The 19,060-nt window shown below is 31.0% G+C and overlaps 1 protein-coding gene across 1 annotated transcript in view; it reads left to right on the forward strand.

Moving 5' to 3' along the window:
• Positions 1–19,060, forward strand: part of LOC127711661 (poly(A)-specific ribonuclease PNLDC1-like) — a 56,235-nt gene that overhangs the window by 7,286 nt on the left and 29,889 nt on the right. The window contains exons 3-15 of the mRNA XM_052217776.1: positions 1,544–1,583; positions 2,826–2,901; positions 3,175–3,222; positions 6,745–6,839; positions 7,507–7,610; positions 8,598–8,683; positions 10,162–10,244; positions 11,860–11,920; positions 12,585–12,654; positions 13,568–13,653; positions 14,737–14,801; positions 15,414–15,481; positions 17,610–17,663. Coding sequence (XP_052073736.1) covers positions 1,544–1,583; positions 2,826–2,901; positions 3,175–3,222; positions 6,745–6,839; positions 7,507–7,610; positions 8,598–8,683; positions 10,162–10,244; positions 11,860–11,920; positions 12,585–12,654; positions 13,568–13,653; positions 14,737–14,801; positions 15,414–15,481; positions 17,610–17,663 — 936 coding nt within the window. The remainder of the gene's footprint in view (positions 1–1,543; positions 1,584–2,825; positions 2,902–3,174; positions 3,223–6,744; positions 6,840–7,506; positions 7,611–8,597; positions 8,684–10,161; positions 10,245–11,859; positions 11,921–12,584; positions 12,655–13,567; positions 13,654–14,736; positions 14,802–15,413; positions 15,482–17,609; positions 17,664–19,060) is intronic.

The raw sequence follows: 19,060 nt of genomic DNA on the forward strand, positions 1-19,060 counted from the left end.
AAATACGACGCAAAAGTAAAGACGGCTGATCATGAATAGTGTAAAACTTTGATCTTCGTGTATTGATTGACACAATTCGTAAAATATGTTTATAAAAAAAACGATTTTCATTAAAATTTCAAACATGAAAATAGAAAGGCAATATCTTTGTTATAATACAACGAGTGTCAACAAATCTGTTATTTCCATTTATATGTAAATTTATTAACAAAACAAAATTTAAAATAATGCTGGGTCATAGAATATTGACGTGCATATGAAAAGTTTTTTTTATATAAAAACTAGGAATCGAAAGATGATCATGGCGTTATAAATATTGTAAAAAAAACAATTGTTTCAAAGAGATTAATGGGAAATATATGTCAAATTAGAAAGCACGGATGATCTGGCTGACCAAATTGTTTTACTTGCGAGAAATGATTGACAGGTATGAATAGACGTAGAGGCTCCGACGGGGAACGTGGTATCGAAAGGAAAATAACAGTTTATTCACAATGCCTATATTCAATATGTTTATATACTTTATAAATACGATATGTTGGCCTTATACTTAAAATTGTGTTTCTATTAATAACATAAAGGAACAGGACGTTAAAAAGGGGAAATATTGTAACCATCAACGAAAACGCGTATAATTTACGGGATTGATGTCTCAACATTTTGATTAAAACTTCGATTGAAAACAGTCCTGGTTGTTATAATTTTGAATAAAATAAAATATTTACGGTTTACAAATACTAATACAAATAGTTTATTGGCACAAACACAATTATTATAATTGGCAACACATTTTTACAGTACATTGATAAAAATCGTCTTTCTTTCATTTTCAAGTTAAAAAAAAAGTTGATCCCATATTCATGATATTAAATTTTTATTTTTATTGTAATTTTTGTTTGAATACAAAACAATATTTTACATTTATTATCTATCCTCCATAAATACTAAAATATCTGTACAGGTAAAATTTAATTCTAATCAAGCTGGTACAGATTGATTTACGACCTTCCACTCGGATATTGTACAGGTTAATATCACAGCAGGTGTTAATTACACTGAGACAACTGTCCGACCAGTCTGTCATCTAGACGGATTAAGACATCCATAATAATAAGTCTCTACCCGTACTGTATAAGAAACGAGACAGAATAGACAGTTGACATTTGATGTTTACAAAGATAAATATATATGCAGTATGGAAGTTCTTGCGAAATTAAATTTTGTATTTCTATCCCTGAATTAAATTTTATAAAAAGCATGTGACCAAGAGAGTTACATGAGTAAATAAAAAAAAATGTACATAAATATTTTATATCAATAAAAGATTCTATTTTATTTGTACAAATGAATTGAAATTTAAGCTTGATAAATCTGTAGTTAAAAAAGGATTAACTCCACCATCATTCTGTGTTTTGAACACTTATGCTTTATATATTATCATAATTGGTTATGATAAAAAAAAAACACCTTAGAAATTAATATATAGAATGTAGAAAATGAATTGTTTGATACTAAATTCCAATAATTTTTTCATATATTTCAGGTGTCTCAGCATTTGTGAAAGATCCTGACTCAGAAAACAAGTAGGTTTTTCGTGTACTATACTAGTATCATGCATATGATATAATTTTGTTATGTTGCTATGAATGCTGTATACCCCACACACATGTAATAAAAAGAAAAATTTTAAAAGTGTATATTTTTATCCTGTTAACTTTGGGATAAGGATATGAAAAACTATTTTGTTTATTTGCCATTTTAACTGCAGATTGCAATATGCAAATATATATACATATCTAACATTCTAAGGTACCTATTAAAACGGATACCCAACTGTCTAATCTATATAAAAATGAATAAATATATGGAGGTGTGGTATGATTTTCAATGATACAACTATCCACCAAAGTTCAAATGACTGAAGTGAATGTAAGCAATTATAGACAACTGTATGGCCTTCAACCATGTCAACAATGAGAAAATACCCATACAGTATATTAGGCTATAAAAGGCCCAGAGATGTGAAATATGAAAATTCAATTCAGAAAAACTAACAGCCTAATTTATAACAAAACTATTGATGAAAAAAAATATGACTGTCAGACATGAATCAAAATTGAACCGTAGGCTCCTAATTTCGGATAGACCCATACAGAATGTGGCTGGGTTAAACATTTTTGTGAGTGCTTAAACCTCCTCTAACCTTGGACAGTGGTGTTCCTGCACAAAATAAGAACATCCTATAAAATCAATGGAAAAGGGCTTAAAACGCATTAGATTGCTTCAAAGCAGAAAAACATCTAACAAAAAGACAGGGTATTTATGTATCCCTAACAATAAAAAAGAGAAGAGTACTAATCTGAGAATAATCACAGAGCTAGTTCAAAGCCAAAACAAGTAACAAATAAAAAAATTATGTGTCAAATTTATCTTTCTCATTAGAGAAAAATACTTCCTATTGGAAGACAGGTTGAACCTCTCAACTATGTCGGTGCTTGTCTTGAATGCAGCCAAACTGAAGACTTTGAAAAAACGTATATTTGTTGCATGTTCCAAAGTATGAGTAAGAATGACCATTTAATCAATAAAAAACAAAAAATTATATAAACAAAAAGAAATGCAAATTTAATCATGTTTAAATTTTTAATGTCCATCTACTTAAATAATTCGCACCTATGTTAACATTTTCAGTTTTTAGGCTGATTTAATGAAAAATAACCACAGCACAAACATGGTTGACCTTACTATGAAAATTGTCCTGCCTGTTATAGAAAGGAATGCAATATTGAATTGTATTTAATACTGATTTGATCTTTATTATTTAGATATATAGCACACACCTTTAATTTTCACCTGTACCCACCTGTATTTGGACCTGTTGATGTTAGGTTCACTTGTCAGGTAAGAATACACCATTGAAAATTGCTCCTTTGCTATCTCCATCAATAACCCTCTCATTTATCAAAACACACACACATTGAAGTGTATGAATGTATAGAAATAAATAATTATCCTCTTCAATGAAAATATATATCTGAAAAAAAAGGATATAGATATGTACCAATAGCCTTATTTATGTTTATACCAAAGCACTTTAAATGTTTATAAAGATATGTTGGCCTTTCGAAATAGGGTTAAGATGTTTCATCCTAACTTTATTTCTTCTCATTACAGGCTAGCAGTTTGAGGTTTCTTTGCAAGTACAATTTTGATTTCAATAAGGTATGTTTATATAAGTATAGAATGGAGTTATCAGTTCAGTTTTCTACAGCAAATATATTTTAAGTCTAGGTTAGTCTATGGAAAGGTATATACTATGAAATTTAGAGCGAGGGGCATAGACTATCCAATTTAGCACATATTTACAACTCTAGTAATCTTTTAATTGGTTTATTGATAGTTTATTTTGGCTGACTACTTGTATCACAGGTGTTTGTAAAACATAACTCATTAACGAAGTTTTGTAAATCTACTCACTAGTATCATTGTAAAATATGTGATTTCAAAAGGCCCTTGACTCCAGAATGAAAAGATGGTAGCTGCTGGTGTAAGTATGTTGATTGATATAAAGCGGTGCTTTACTATACATGTACTTCTTTACATGGTAAGATGACAAAATACATTGACCAAAAGCAGGCAATAATTAAATTGCAGTGGAAGCTTTACATGTCTTGAAAACATTTTTCAATTTCACAGTAAAACTGAAGCTATAATAAATTTTAAACATATAGATAGTATGCAGTGGCAGATCCAGGGGGGTGAGGGGTGGGGGTGGGGGGTGGTGTTCTGGGGTCTTGAAAACCCTTTTTTTGAACGACCAATGCTTTTGAATAGGGACATGGGGTTCACCGATGTAATAAATGGATCTTAAGTTTAAATTTAATACTTAACAGAAAACAATAAACTTGCGGAAAAGATGATATACCGCAAACAAAAGGTGCAATGGTTTTTGTACACCATATCCGGATTTCGACAATTAATGTCTCTTCAGTGATGTAAGGAATCGAAACAGTATTTGGAAGGCCATTATAATTTACCTCAATTTAGGATAGACTCTTGAATTTTGAAGAGTCGAAATAGGATGAACGGATCATATAAACCCGAAGGCAAATATAATACAAGCCCAAACGAAAAAATATAAACAAGTCTAAATTGAAAACAACGTTCAAACCTATGATTGCGTTGGATAAAAACCGCAATTTTTATACGTGTGCATGCAAAACAAATTTCTTGGTAGAGGGGTCTAAATACAGCACAAACAACATTTTCTAAAAGACCAAAAAAGTGAAAAAGTATATTTTAACAAAACGCATTTGACTAACAGGTCGAACAACTAATGTTCTTATATATATATATATAGGTGGCACATTATCACGTTTTTTCAATTCATGACATCGTCCTGAACATGCATGAAATATTTGCCACTGGACATTAAGCAACCAATAATCAATTAATCAATCAATTTATGACGAAATAGATCAAGTTGCCTTAATTTCCCTTCACAAGGTTTCATAGTACACACTTTTTTGTGTACGAGTAATTGCATGGATGATAAATTATCACAATTTTAAGATGGTGTTGTACTCTAATCAAGGTATAAAGAATAAAATTGAGAATGGAAATGGGGAATGTGTCAAAGAGACAACAACCCGACCACAGAACAGACAACAGCAGAAGGCCACCAACAGGTCTTCAATGCAGCGAGAAATTCCCGCACCCGGAGGCGTCCTTCAGCTGGCCCCTAAACAAATATATATACTAGTTCAGTGATAATGAACGCCATACTAAACTCCAAATTGTACACAAGAAACTAAAATTAAAAATAATACAAGACTAACAAAGGCTAGAGGCTCCTGACTTGGGACAGGCGCAAAAATGCGGCGGGGTTAAACATGTTTATGAGATCTCAACCCTCCCCCTATACCTCTAGCCAATGTAGAAAAGTAAACGCATAACAATACGCACATTAAAATTCAGTTCAAGAGAAGTCCGAGTCTGATGTCAGAAGATGTAACCAAAGAAAATAAACAAAATGACAATAATACATAAATAACAACAGACTACTAGCAGTTAACTGACATGCCAGCTCCAGACTTCAATTAAACTGATTGAAAGATTATGTCTTCATCATATGAATATCAGGCACAATCCTTCCCGTTAGGGGTTTAGTATCATACCATCATAACATATATGAGAAGAACATAACCCGTGTCATGCCAACAACTGGTTTTTAAATAAATGTGTTTAGTGCCGATGCAAAGACCCTATAAGTGAATCAATATTAACGCCAAAATATGCAATCTTTAATGACCTGACAACAGTATCGTAACTATATCCCTTCTTAATAAGTCTATTTAAAGGTTTTGTTAGTTTCAGAGGTGAATACTGACATTTTTGTGCTTTATAAAGAATATTTCCATAAAAAATTGGATGTGAAATACCTGAACGTATAAGAAGTCTGCATGTTGAGCTATATTTACGAATGATGTCCTTATACCGATGATAAAATTTAGTAAATGTTTTGACTAGTTTGTGATATCGAAAACCCTGGTGTAATAATTTTTCAGTAATACATAAATTTCTCTCGTTAAAATCTAAAACATTGTTACATACACGAGCGAATCGTACAAGTTGAGATATATAAACACCGTAAGATGGTGACAAGGGAACGTCACCATCTAAAAATGGATAATTAACGATAGGAAATGAAAAATCATCTCTTTTATCATATATTTTAGTATTAAGCTTTCCGTTAATGATATAGATATCAAGATCGAGGAAAGGGCAGTGGTCATTGTTAGTATTAGCTTTATTTAAAGTAAGTTCAACAGGATAAATTTCTTTAGTATACATACTGAAGTCGTCATTATTGAGAGCCAAAATATCATCCAAATATCTAAAAGTATTATTAAATTTGTGTATCAGATGTTGTTTCGATGGGTCTTTACTGATTTTTGTCATAAATTGTAACTCATAGCAATACAAAAAAAGGTCCGCAATAAGTGGTGCACAGTTAGTCCCCATTTTTGTTTCTTTTTATTTAAATGAAAGAAACTTGCAATCATCAAAAACATTTTTTAGATCCAAAGATTTTAATAGCAGGATATTTAAAAATCAATGTCAAAACTAAATACAAACTATTTAATTTGAAACACAGCATTTTATTTCAAAATAGCCAGTGGCATTTTTTGTTTAATATCTTGATTACGATACAATGAAATCTTACCCTTGTGGTCATTCATGCATAGTTACTTAGTACACGGGAAAAGTATGTACTATGAAAATTAGATGGCTATTTCAAGCAATTTGATTGGACGAGAAGTTGTAAGTATGTGCTAATTGAATTCACGAAACACCTTAGCTATTAATTGTTAATGAAATAAAAACAAGGAAAGGTGGTATTATTGTCAATCTCCAATGATCAAAGGACAAAGACATGAACATTAATAGGTTACCCTATAGCCTACAACAATGAATGAAACTTATAATCTGTGAGCTTTAAATCGTCCAGGGATGACAAAATCTGAAGAGAAAAAAAATCCAACCTGATTCAAAGTGTGATGGCCAAATATGGTAGTTCAAATTAGTAGTACAGCAAACTCAATGAAGTTTTCATTCCTTTTAGGAAATAAGATTGAACAAAAATGATATGATCGAAATGGATAACTCTTATGACTTTGACTAATTTTAATAAATGAGTTTAAAATACACTAATAGAAGTAAAAAAAAAACTGTGTGTTTTAGTTTATATATGATGGTATTTCCTACCTAAATGCTGAGCAAGAACAACAAATACAACAGTATCTGGATAGAAAAGACTTGTTTCAAGGTGTAGAAAGGTATGTACATTCATTAATATATTGCATCAATTAGTGCCGAAAAAAAAATCATTTTGTCTGATAGGGGCCTTTGTGGCAGAGTGGTCTAAGTAGTCGCACTTCTGTATCACTAACCTGTCAACACTGAGGTTGTGAGTTAGAATCCCCCAAGTGGCAGGTGTGCTTGCTATAGGTGACTTAACCAAAGGTTTACATGAGTTCCTGGTGAACAATTTTGGTTTTGTTTGCCTATGTGATCAACATGATTAATGAATGTACATTTATGCATGAAACATATTCCACTGGCAGGGTTGATTTGCCCTTAATACCATTTTTGAGAGTTCTTTGACCCTTCAAATCAATCAAATATTGTAGCTGATAAAACATTTAATTGTCGGCCCTTTTATTGTTAATTAGAAAATCCGATACTGTGGATTCATTATAATTCATTGGATACCTATTTTCATGGTTTTCGTGGGTAAAGATAGACCTCAAATTCAAATGTTCAAAGAATTGCACATTTTCTATAGGCTTTGTATGCAGCGATTGGCAAAACCACGAAATCAAATCCCCACGAAAGTGCAAGTTTTCCTCAACCCATGAAAATAAATGAAACCACAGTATTGTTTATTTTTGGTTCAACTATTTGTTTTCTTCATTGAAATTCATTATTTTGTTTGTTCTGTAGAGATGTGGATGAATCAGCGATACAGAAGTTGTTATCTACTGTAGCAGAGTGGATGTTTGGTACAGAAACTGATAAACCGCTAGAAATAGTTAAAGATGATGAAGGTGAAGGACACTATTAGAAGTGCACTCTCTTTGATCTGTTTTCTTCTTTGCACAAAACAGACTCTTTTATAAATTTTGACTTGGATGGAGAGTTGTCTCATTGGCACTCATACCACATCTTCTTATATCTATTCTTATCAATCAATTATTCTGTTTGTTAGGGCCTCAGAGGCTGAGTGGTATAAATAGTGATCACTAGCCTGTCAGCATATACTGTATATGTGACTGAATTATACTTGGGCAAGATACTTTTGACTCCAATTTTAATTAACTAAAGATTGCAAGTTTTCTTGCTGAAGCTAGATGGTCTTCAAAGGGTACTTTGGGTTCCTTCATCAATAAAAACGGGTGGCGATGATATAGCAAAGAGTGCCAAAAGTGGCGTTAAACACCAACAATCAATCAATCAGTTAATCATTCTTTTCTTCAGAAGATAGCAGGTGTTAATGTTACATTATTAAAAGATGATTTTTGAAAATGAATTAAGTTTTCAACACCTTTTTAAAATGATATGTTTATACAGAAAATAAAAATTTCTAAATATTCAATGTATACAAGTCATAGGCTTATTATCTAAGGAATGTTGCATGCAAGCATACATGGGGCCCAGGGAAGGCACTTTTAAATCTCAACTTTTGGTGGGGGTCAAACATTTTTGGACTCTGAAAAAGTAAATCATATTTTTAGATTATTTCTTTAAGTATGATAAGTGTCATATTACAGCCTAAAACATCTTGTTGGTGAAATTTTTTATTTTTTTTTATACAAAAAAATCAAACTACATACTTTTTATACATGTAGATTTGGTATTTTTCAAATCAAATTAAAGGAACAGTAAAGTGTGTACCAGATTTGATAGAACAAGTTATATAAAGTTCATTTTTGGACCCATAAAGAATTAATTTAGTCCAAAATTTTAAGAAATGCATGTGTTTTTTTTCATATGGTCATTAAAATTAATAAAGTTTATTTCTCATCTTTTTACAGATTTATTGTATACACAGGATTATATAGTGCATTCAGAATTAAGAAATAGATTTCCAGATATATGGACCACTATAGATAAAACTAAGGTAGCTAAGATTATGGAAAATAAGTTGTATGCAAGCTTGAAATTCATTGGGCAAACTGACACATTTGCACATTAAATGTAAAATTTGTGACATTGCATTTACAAATTCTTATGTAGATAAATAAATTTGTAAATAACTGTTTGTTTTCATATGAAAAAATAGTAAAATAAATCCTTTTAAAGTTGTTTGTAAGCTTCAATTTCGTTGGTCAAACAGACACATTTACACATTAATTTTACAGCTTGTGTCATTCAAATTATGTATAATGCAGACAAATTGATTCTGTAAATATCCATTTATTTTCATAAGAACAAATAGTCTGTTATCATATTAATAGGATTATTGGTTTTTTTGTGGAAATAAATGATGTGTTCAGATAATAAAGTGGGATAACCAATAATCATACTTTGCTGAAATTTAGTTTCATATATCATGCTATTTACCAAAATATAATAAAAGTTATAGGTCACCAAGCTTATTTTCATGTTGTGAAAAAGTTAATCATTTTGTAGGGATTATACATATACAGGGAAAAGGCATAATTAAACATGTTAAATGAATAGAAAGAAATTTAAACGACAGAATTTTATAATAAAATATAAGATAGCTGATACAAAAATGCTTATAGAAAATAAGAATATTATAAAAACTGTACTTTTGATATGCTATAGAAAAAATTACTACATACATTGCTTAAAATCAAAATAGTCATAATCATTCATGATTTCATTTAGTGTATCAAAAAGCAGACTTTTTCTCATTAACTTGAAATCTTTTGGGTTTTATTCAATTTATGAGTGAGTGGACTGAGTTATTACTATCTATACTCTGTTGATTAATTGTCGACTTCAAGTTCTGTTTGAAAGATACACAAATGACCTCCAAAAACAATGTGGTCTGTGTTGTTAATTTTAATACAAATCATTTAAACCAATTACAACTTTGTCATGTGTTTAAGATATTAATGGTCCAAGGACACAGTTATCATCCTTAGATTTTTGTTGTCTACAAATATAGTTCCTAGTGTGGACAGTGTATAACTTGCAAAATTTTTTCATACACTTTCCAAATTTATTTATTTATATTTTGTTCGAAACCTTAAGAAAGGGGATCAAATTACATATTAAAAATATTTGAGTGCTGAATCTTTATGTTAAGTAGTGATTTGATCCAGTTAAAGAAGGTCAAAAACTAGCATGTCTGAAGCTGTTAAACTGAATTTTAGACCCCCTTAATATAAAATTGTCAATATTTTGAGTTAGAGCTGGTATACTTTTCTATAATTTTGATACTATTTGTCCCAATAGTAGTCCACTACACTGTAAAAATGTTTTTGAGATAGAGCTGGTGCGATTTTTTTAATTTGAATATTTTGTCTAAAAATAAATGCACTACGAAATAACTGTGTTCTCGGGCCTAATGGTTGAACATGTTGTTAAATGTGAATATATATTGAAACAGTGTAATATTCATTTCAGATAACAATTGAGAAAATAGGTGAAGAGAAGAGAAAAGCATTAGAGAAAGAAGAAGTTCAGTCAAAAGAACAGCAAGCTACATTGTAAGTTCTTGCAAATTCTTGATTTTTTTTCTGTAAATCAAATTTTGATTTGTTTTGTGTGTAAGCAACCTTTGATGAAAGTTAATCCATGAAATTGGATGTGGGCAAGAAGGAAGGGGGCTTTAAAAACCTTTATTGACCAATGACCAAGCCCTAAAATAAATATTTGCTTTGTCCCCTCCTACATACATGTATATATGATTTGAATAGCCCTTATTTTATTTTATACATTTTGGTTACAAAAGTTGAGTTTTTGAAAGCAGTTTGAACAATTTGAGCTCGAGTGACATTGTTGAAGTTGATAGATATATAGTTCAATGAATTCTCTAGTTTAGTGGTAAATAAAAGATTTATATGCTGTATATTCATTCAATCATTAATAGTAAATTTTCATGGATTTTGGGGAAATGGTATTTTCTTGTGTATTTGAGTTTGTTGCATATATAATAGCCTATGTACCGTAGAAAGGCTTGTATAGTTCGCAGTGGTACATAGTCTGCACCCCCTTCTCCCCACGAAATTTTAGGTAAAAAAACTTTTTGTAACTGTTAGAAAAGGTCTAATGAAACTCCGGTAATTTCAAATCCTGTGCGGTCGTTTGCGGTATTTTCTTGGAAAAACCTGTTTTCCATCATCAAACAGAAGCTGAAACTGCTTGTAAATGATTCTAGAACGCTTCATAATTGTTAAAATAAGTTTAATTCACTTAAAAAACAATTTAGAAACTTGTGTATGTTTAAACAGGAAGTTTAAAAAGCACGTGTAAAAGAAGAAATTAACCGGTGAGAGTCGAAATCCGTACATAACAGATATCACTATAATACGACTTTGAAAGTAAAACAGTTCCATCTTTTTGTAAAACAGTCTTTAATATATCTATCACATTAATGTTTGAAGGGTCTTAAGCTAATACAAACCATATTAGTCAGTATGAAACACCAAAACGGAACGAACAATAACCGATTACGTTTTGTAGTTTACAAATTCTAAGCTGGTTTACGGTTGTCTTTTTCACTATGTTTGTATCGTTTCAATCAAGCAGATACCAGTTTATTTCAACCAATGCATTGAAAAGAAACGAGAATTTTGATATGAAAGGTTTAGTTTTCATATTTATTAGTATTAATTTGATATTGAATAGAAATAACTTATTAATATGGATGAGTTAAAATTATTAGTTTGAAAAATGATAAGAGCGCCCTCTACAATATAAATAACAAAGATGGCGGAACGTAAACAAACCACTTCGCCCGCGAAATTGAAATTTTTCTCTTATTTCTTGCTTATTGTACTCTATAGTCCGCACCCCGTCTGGAAGGTCCAATTTTGGAGAATAAAACCGCGGACTATACAAGCCTTTCTACGGTAGGAGTTTTGTGTTTGGTTCAACATAAAAATCTGTGATTCATTAGTACCAAATGAAACCACAAAAATCAATACCCAGTGAATGAAATGAATCCATGTCAATGATACAGCAACAAAGCAACACAACAAAATGTACAATGTTTAATGCATGCTCTACTTCTTCAAGACATTAAAGACTATAAGTCTAAACAGCGTGCTTTGGAAAGTTGTGGAAAACACAATAAATATTAAATGTTATTTCATTTTCCAGATTAAAAAACAGTTTAGTAGGATTTACAAGAGTGTTTAGATTACTCACTGAAGCAAAAAAGGTAAGACTTGTTATTTAAGTGTTATATAGTTAGAAATACAAGAATACTGAAACATTTTATTATTTTAAGAAAGAAAAAAAAAGAGGGAAACTCCATATTGAGACAAATCAAAACAAAAAGTGTGCACATATTTATAACAGACAACACTAAAGACTAAAGCATAGGCATTTTGAACCCTACATGCATAATTAAGATATAGTGATATCTAAGCAGAGGCAGATTTTGGGGAGGGGGAAGGGGGTCAGGGTGCCCAGGCCCCCCCTTTTGTGGGAAAATTTGGCTGATTTTTTAGTGAATCACTGAAGCATGACTGGAGAAGGCCCCCTCTTTGGCAGTCAGTGGGCCCCCTTATGAAAGTTTCTGGATCCGCCACTGCTAAGGGAATGATTATTATGCATCACATTAATTTAAGATTATAAGTTTATTATATATAAGATAGTGATTGTAGTGATTATGTAGATGAGTGTACTACTGGATTTTAATTTGTACTTAAAAATTAAGACTTTTGAAAACTTTTAATCTTTCATGATGATATTTACATGTGAATAAACTATTGAAAACAGACCATCTTTTTGAAAAAAGTTTTGCCCCTTAAATTTTTAATTACAGATTCCTTGCATTGTGTATTTCTATGTTTTATAGTATCAAGATCTCTTTATTTCAGCCAATACTAGGACACAATATGTTGATGGACTTACTTCTTTATTATGACAAGTTTCACAAATATTTACCACGTAAGTTCTGTTATATAGTATTAAATATCAGACTGATATTTGATTTAAATAAATGAATTATTGTATCACAACTATTATGTCGGATTGTTATATAAATAAGACAACATTTAAGATTCTTTTTAAGTTATGTCGATCGAATGAATGAAAGGAATTATTTATATGATGCTTGCTTTAAAATGTTTTTGAAGAATTAATGAGAAAATTTGCTGTATTTGTACTTCTGTGTCAATGAAAAAATCTGATATATTCAGAACTAAAATTAAAATGATTTAATTGTTGATTAAAATATTTGTAAGAAATTTTGAATTTTAAAATAATGAGAGTTTTCTTAATTTCAAGCATTACAAAATGTTTTGTGTGCTTGCATGAAATGTTAGTTGTTGGAAATTGTTTAGCAGACTTACTTTCATGCATGATCAATCAAATCAAGTTTTGATTTCATTTGAAAAATGAAATTCAGTTTGCTACTATTTATTTGTTTTCTTGAACAGCAGTATTCAACGAGTAGCTGTGGCTACCTTAGAAGAAACCTTTCTGTAATAGTTAACACATTTTGAGTCTGCTTTTCAAATTATGTGTTATCTTTTATTTTCTAGTTCAAGTTAGTGGTCATCATGTTGGTATATCAACCATTTAGTTTTTGTATTGTCTTTTTTAGTGTAATCACATATGGTCTATATAAAGCAAGAGGGAGGTTGGTGTACACACAAATCTGATTTAACTCTGGAATATTATGTGCATGTACAAAAGCATAATGGATATTATACTTTTGGTGCTTGGTGTGGTTGGTTGTTTGATATTATTGGTTATTCCTGTTATCATTTTGGGGTTTTAACACAGGACAATTGAAATAGTTATTACAATTATACACAATATCTTTTCTTTCCAGATCTATTATCTTTTTATTTTTCAGGTAGTTATAAAGAGTTTAAATCAGAAATACACAAATTATTTCCAGTTATAATTGATACAAAACACATAACAAATTTCCTGAGAAAAGTAAGTCATTATTTAAATTTTGTTTATGATATACACTCAATAATGTACCTGTATGTTAGGTTAAGTGCCAGATATGATCTGTTGCAACAATAAGTATATAATATGTTGAATATTGTTTGTGTCTTGCTTCTATTTAAAATTATTTGAAAAATAATCAATTTTTATGGCTACCAAATTTATATCCATTTAGGCTGATATTATTTTTTCCCCATAAAAAGTAACAATATGCACTTGTTGAGCTCTTTTCATAATGCTAGCAAGACAAAGTTTTGTTTGACTTGCTTGCTTTGTTTGTATAAATGTTTGCTCAAGCATTGTAATTAAGATTGACATCTATAAACAATAAAGGTAGGCGGAGTTAAACCTGTGTATAGGTAAATTTGATTATTTGATAATGTCCAATCAAATTTAAATATAATGTATACAAGTTTAGATCCACCTTTTTATGTTGTTTTCAGATGTCAATCTTAATTACAGTGCTTGAGCAAACACTGATACTAACAAAGCAAGCAAGCCAAACAAACCTTTGTCTTGCTAGCATTATGAAAAGAGCTGTAATTCTTGAAAAAGGATAGCAGAACATTATGTGGTATGAAAGTGGATAAATATTTGCAGCTTTATGAAAATTAATGGTACTGTATATGTTTTTTGCAATTTTTTGTTGGAATATAGAAAATTCACAAAAAGCAAATTTTCTGATATCTTAGACCACACAAGACATGTTACATGTATGATGAAAATTCTGTAGTATATATACTTAAGAATGCCTCACTGTTACTTTGAGATGAATAACAGCAAAAAAATTTCTGTTCCTTTGCTTTTTGTGTATTTTTTGCTGTGCATATACTGATTTTGTGGCATGGATGGATACCCCATATCCTTTGTTTTCCTGTTAAAACATTTCTACTTGACAACATTTTGTACATGCATTATTTTTTGATTGTTTGAAATAAAAAAATCATCTGTTTCATGCCAGACCTATTTTCTATATAAAAATTTTAGATTTTAGAACAGATTTTCATTTAATACTTCAAATCATACTTTGCTTTATAATTATAATTATTATATAACTCTCTTTGACAGCCATTAGAAAATACTGGTTTACTGCAATCAACAGCACTAGGCAGCTTGTATGAGGCATTTCACAGGTAACAGTAAAATTTTGATATATTTACTAGTTGATCTTATGCTTGCTACAATCTCTAAACAACTACCAAAAAAATATAGATATATCCATTGATAATAAAAGAGGGACGAAAGATACCAGAGGGACAGTCAAACTCATAGATCGAAAACAAACTGACAACGTCATGGCCAAAAATAAAAAGACAAACAGTCAAATAAAAGTACAGATGACACAACATAGAAAACTAAAGACTAAGCAACACAAACCCCACCAAAAACTGGGGGTGATAATAAGTGGACAGATAAAATCATACTGTCAGAGAAAAAGAAGTGGGAAAAACAGAAAAGTATTCAGTATTATTAATGTAACAAAAAGTATTGATGGGACAGTTTGTTTTTAATTCATTCTACACCTCTTAAAAGAAAAGTTAAGTGTTGATATGGTAGATCTTGTTGTTTTTTATTAAATACATCTGTTCATAATACATGTATTGCTGATGTACAAACTACATTTTTATTTATTTCCAAATTACAGATTACATACTAAACATGCATGTCTTTGCTTGTATTAGAAACTAGGAATCTCTTTACAAATCATTAAAAGTAAACAAACATTGTTTTTGTTTTTGTGATAGCCAGAAAGGACAACAATATGTGATACACACACCAAGCATAGCACTGGGACCTGGTTGTGAACATTATAGTAAGTTATTTCAAAAGCTTTGGCTGTGCTTATGTATGGTTGCTTATTTTAATATCTGATTGCATTGTGTTGGGATAAAAATGTAAAATAAAGTTGATCATCTGATGTAAAAAGCATCAATTTTGATGATTTTTCTTCCTATTTCTTGATCTGGAATTCCCAGGGATGCTAATAGATGTATCTTCCTGTAGACTGCATGTAGAGTGGACCCCAGTGAACCCACAAAAGTGCTTGGGTCTAGTTAAAGTGATCTAGGTATGGCAGTCTATAAAAAAACATTTTAACAAAAAATCAGGTTTTTGTCTCACCTGCGATGAAAGTCGCAGTATGGGAGACATAGGTATTACTATTTGTATAAGGCTATATTTCACAAGCTAGAAGAACTGCATGCTTCATACCTTGTATGCAGATATCTTATGTTACAAAGTTTCCGTCTGTCATATGTCCATTGTCCTTGACCTCATTTTCATGGTTCAGTGACTGCTTGAAAATAAGGCTGTGTTTGGATATATGCCTGAGGCGGCCTACGGTTACCATTAGGTACCTTTTGGTACCTATGGTTTTGATATTTTATACATGTATATCAAAATATCAAACCACGGGTACCCACAGGTACCTACAGCCGCCTTAGGTGTATATCCTAACACAGCCTAAATTATGTTTTTTTTTGTCATGTGAATTTCTTACTTATTATGAGTAGTAGGATAACTATATTTGGTATATGGGTTCCTTACAATACCTAAATGTCTGTCAGACAGGGTTCACCTGACCTCTACCTCATTTCTTGGATCAGTTATCAAGGTTAAAGTTACATGTTTAGGTCCGTTTCTCAGACACTATAAGCAGTAGATTAAATAAATGTAGTGTATGGAATGATTGTAAGGGGTACATGTCAGTCTAGCAGGTTTCATATGACCTTGACCTCATTTTCATGGTTCATTGGTCAATGTTAAATTTTTGTGTTTTGGTCTGTTTTTCAAGTACTAAAAGCAATAGGTCAACTCTATTTGGTGTATGGAATGAATGTAATATGTACATGTTGGTCTAGCTGTTATCATCTGACCTTGACCTCATTTTCATGGTTCATTAGTCAATGTTAGGATTTTGTGTTTTTGTCAGTTTTTCAAATACTAAAAGCAATAGGTCAGCTATGTCATGTATGTTTTGTATATGGAACAATTGTAAGTTGTGAATGTTTGTCTGGCGGGTATCATCTGACCTTGACCTCATTTTCATCGTTCATTGGTCAATGATAAGTTTTCATAATTTTGTCAGTTTTTTCAAATACTATATATAAGCAACAGGTCAACTATATTTGGTGTATGGAATGATTGTAAGGTGTACATGTCTGTCTGGCCTGGTTCATCTGACCATGACCTCATTATCATAGAACATTGATAATGTTAAGTTTATGTGATACTTGTAGTAAAACCTTCATGTTACAGACTTTCAACATAAATTCAATGATAAGTAAAACAGGCGAGACATTTCAGCCTGTGCACTCTTGTTTTATTTTCCCTGATTTTTAGCTTCACCTTGATCTGGAACTGAAAGTAGTTTTTCCATAAACGTATTATAATAATAAATACAATCACAAGTTATATGCACTCACGTTTACACTGTTTTATTTTAAGTTTTAGGCCTCCGTACTGCGTGGGCCACACACAGTAGGAAAAACACCACTCCAGAAAAACATGTTTAATCTGATTTCAATTTTCAAAGTTCATATTTGGGCTCAAACTGCATCTTTAACTTGAGAAACATTAATAAACTTAATAAATAGCCATAGGCCGAGGGAACATTCCTTAATTTCGAAATACATATACAGTTGACCTCCAAAAGGATGGAGAGCCATTGGAGCAAAAAAACATAATCAGGATAGTACCGCCATGTTATAGTACCTGCATGCATGGTAAGGGTGAATGTCAATATATGCAGTTTAGTCTGTTAATTTTGCTATGTCAGATACTTCTGCATTTCATCGATGTAATATTAAATGAAAGCACTTAAGTTCCATAACTGTTTGGGTTAATTATTGTTCATTGTTGAAAGATTTTAAGTATGATCTAATTTAGTTTAAAATGATGTAAATTATATGCAGTGTAATGATATTTATTGTATATTGCAGTGGAAGCAGAGTTTCCACATGAAGCTGGGTTTGATTCCTACATGTGTGGTTATGGTATGTACTCTTTGTAAAATACAGAACTGTAAGGATTTGTACTAAGATAATTGCAAATTCAATAATGCTTTGTCACTATGAATAAAGGCGAGCTGTTAGCTGATGTACAAATCTATTAACTTGATAAGGAAGAGACATATCAAGGTAACAAACAGAAACTCCCAGAATCTAAAGAACTTCCAAAGGAGGGAGATTGGGTGCGTCGACATGATGAGTGTCTCCTGCTTTGCATGCATCACCTGTCATGCGAACATGGGAACAGTAAAGTCACAGTTGTCATACAAAAAGATTATTTAATCATTGATGGACAACAATATACATGTAAAAGATGTATAAACAAAATATGGTGTAATTTTTTTAAGTAATCAAGTTTATTTCCAAAGTTTCTTTAAATTTTATATGAATAATTATTTTTAGCAGGAGTACTGTCTAAATTCTGAAGTCTTCAATCTGAACTTTTTTTTACATTCAACACTATTTGTTATTCCAAAAATATTAAGGCCTTTATACACTTTCAACAAAATGCACTTTTTTTAATACATTTTGTAACCTCCCAGATAAAACATTTGATTTCTACCACATACATACAAAACTTATTATTGCTTGCAATTTGTAAAAGCTGCATGAAACATTTTTTTCTGTGCAAACTTCCTTGATTGATTGAATGTCCAGCAGCAACTATTACAGACTTAGTCAGTAACATAGATAGACGACAACACCCTATAGCTACTAGGATACATTATTCTGACCCAAGTAATAACTCTTACTTCTTCTTGTCAGATGATTAAAAGCTGCAAATACTGATTTAAAAGTCCTTGGCTTGACCCATCTGTTATTATTCTTATGCATTTCTTATGTGAGAATAGCTGGTTTTCAAACTATTTCATACAAAATACAGCTGAGTAGTTTTGCTTAATTTCTTTGTATTTTTTAATCAGAATAGTTCTTGGAATTTCCAATATCACTGTTCCATTTATATGAATGAGAAACATTTTAACAGATTTGCTTCATGTGCAGTTCTGTTTTTCAGAGTTATGTGTGGATCAGGTTATTGCCATTTCAAATGTATACTGATGTCATATGTTTCTCAATAATTTTTTATACGACTGCAAAAATTAAAAAAAATTTTTGGTCGTATATTGGAAAATGTATCACGTTGTCGTCGTCGTCAGTGTCGTCCGAAGACAGATGGTTTCCGGATAATAACTTTAGTATAAGTAAATAGAAATCAATAAAATTTTAACACAAGGTTTATAACCACTAAAGGAAGGTTGGGATTGATTTAGGGGGTTATGGTCCCAACTGTTTAGGAATTAGGGGCCAAAAAGGGGCCCAAATAAGCATTTTTGTGTTAAAGTGTATGATTCTCTCTGTAATTATACCACAAGTTTCCGTAC

The sequence above is a fragment of the Mytilus californianus genome, unplaced genomic scaffold (assembly GCF_021869535.1).
Source record: "Mytilus californianus isolate M0D057914Y unplaced genomic scaffold, xbMytCali1.0.p SCAF_8, whole genome shotgun sequence".
In the NCBI taxonomy this organism is placed as follows: domain Eukaryota; kingdom Metazoa; phylum Mollusca; class Bivalvia; order Mytilida; family Mytilidae; genus Mytilus; species Mytilus californianus.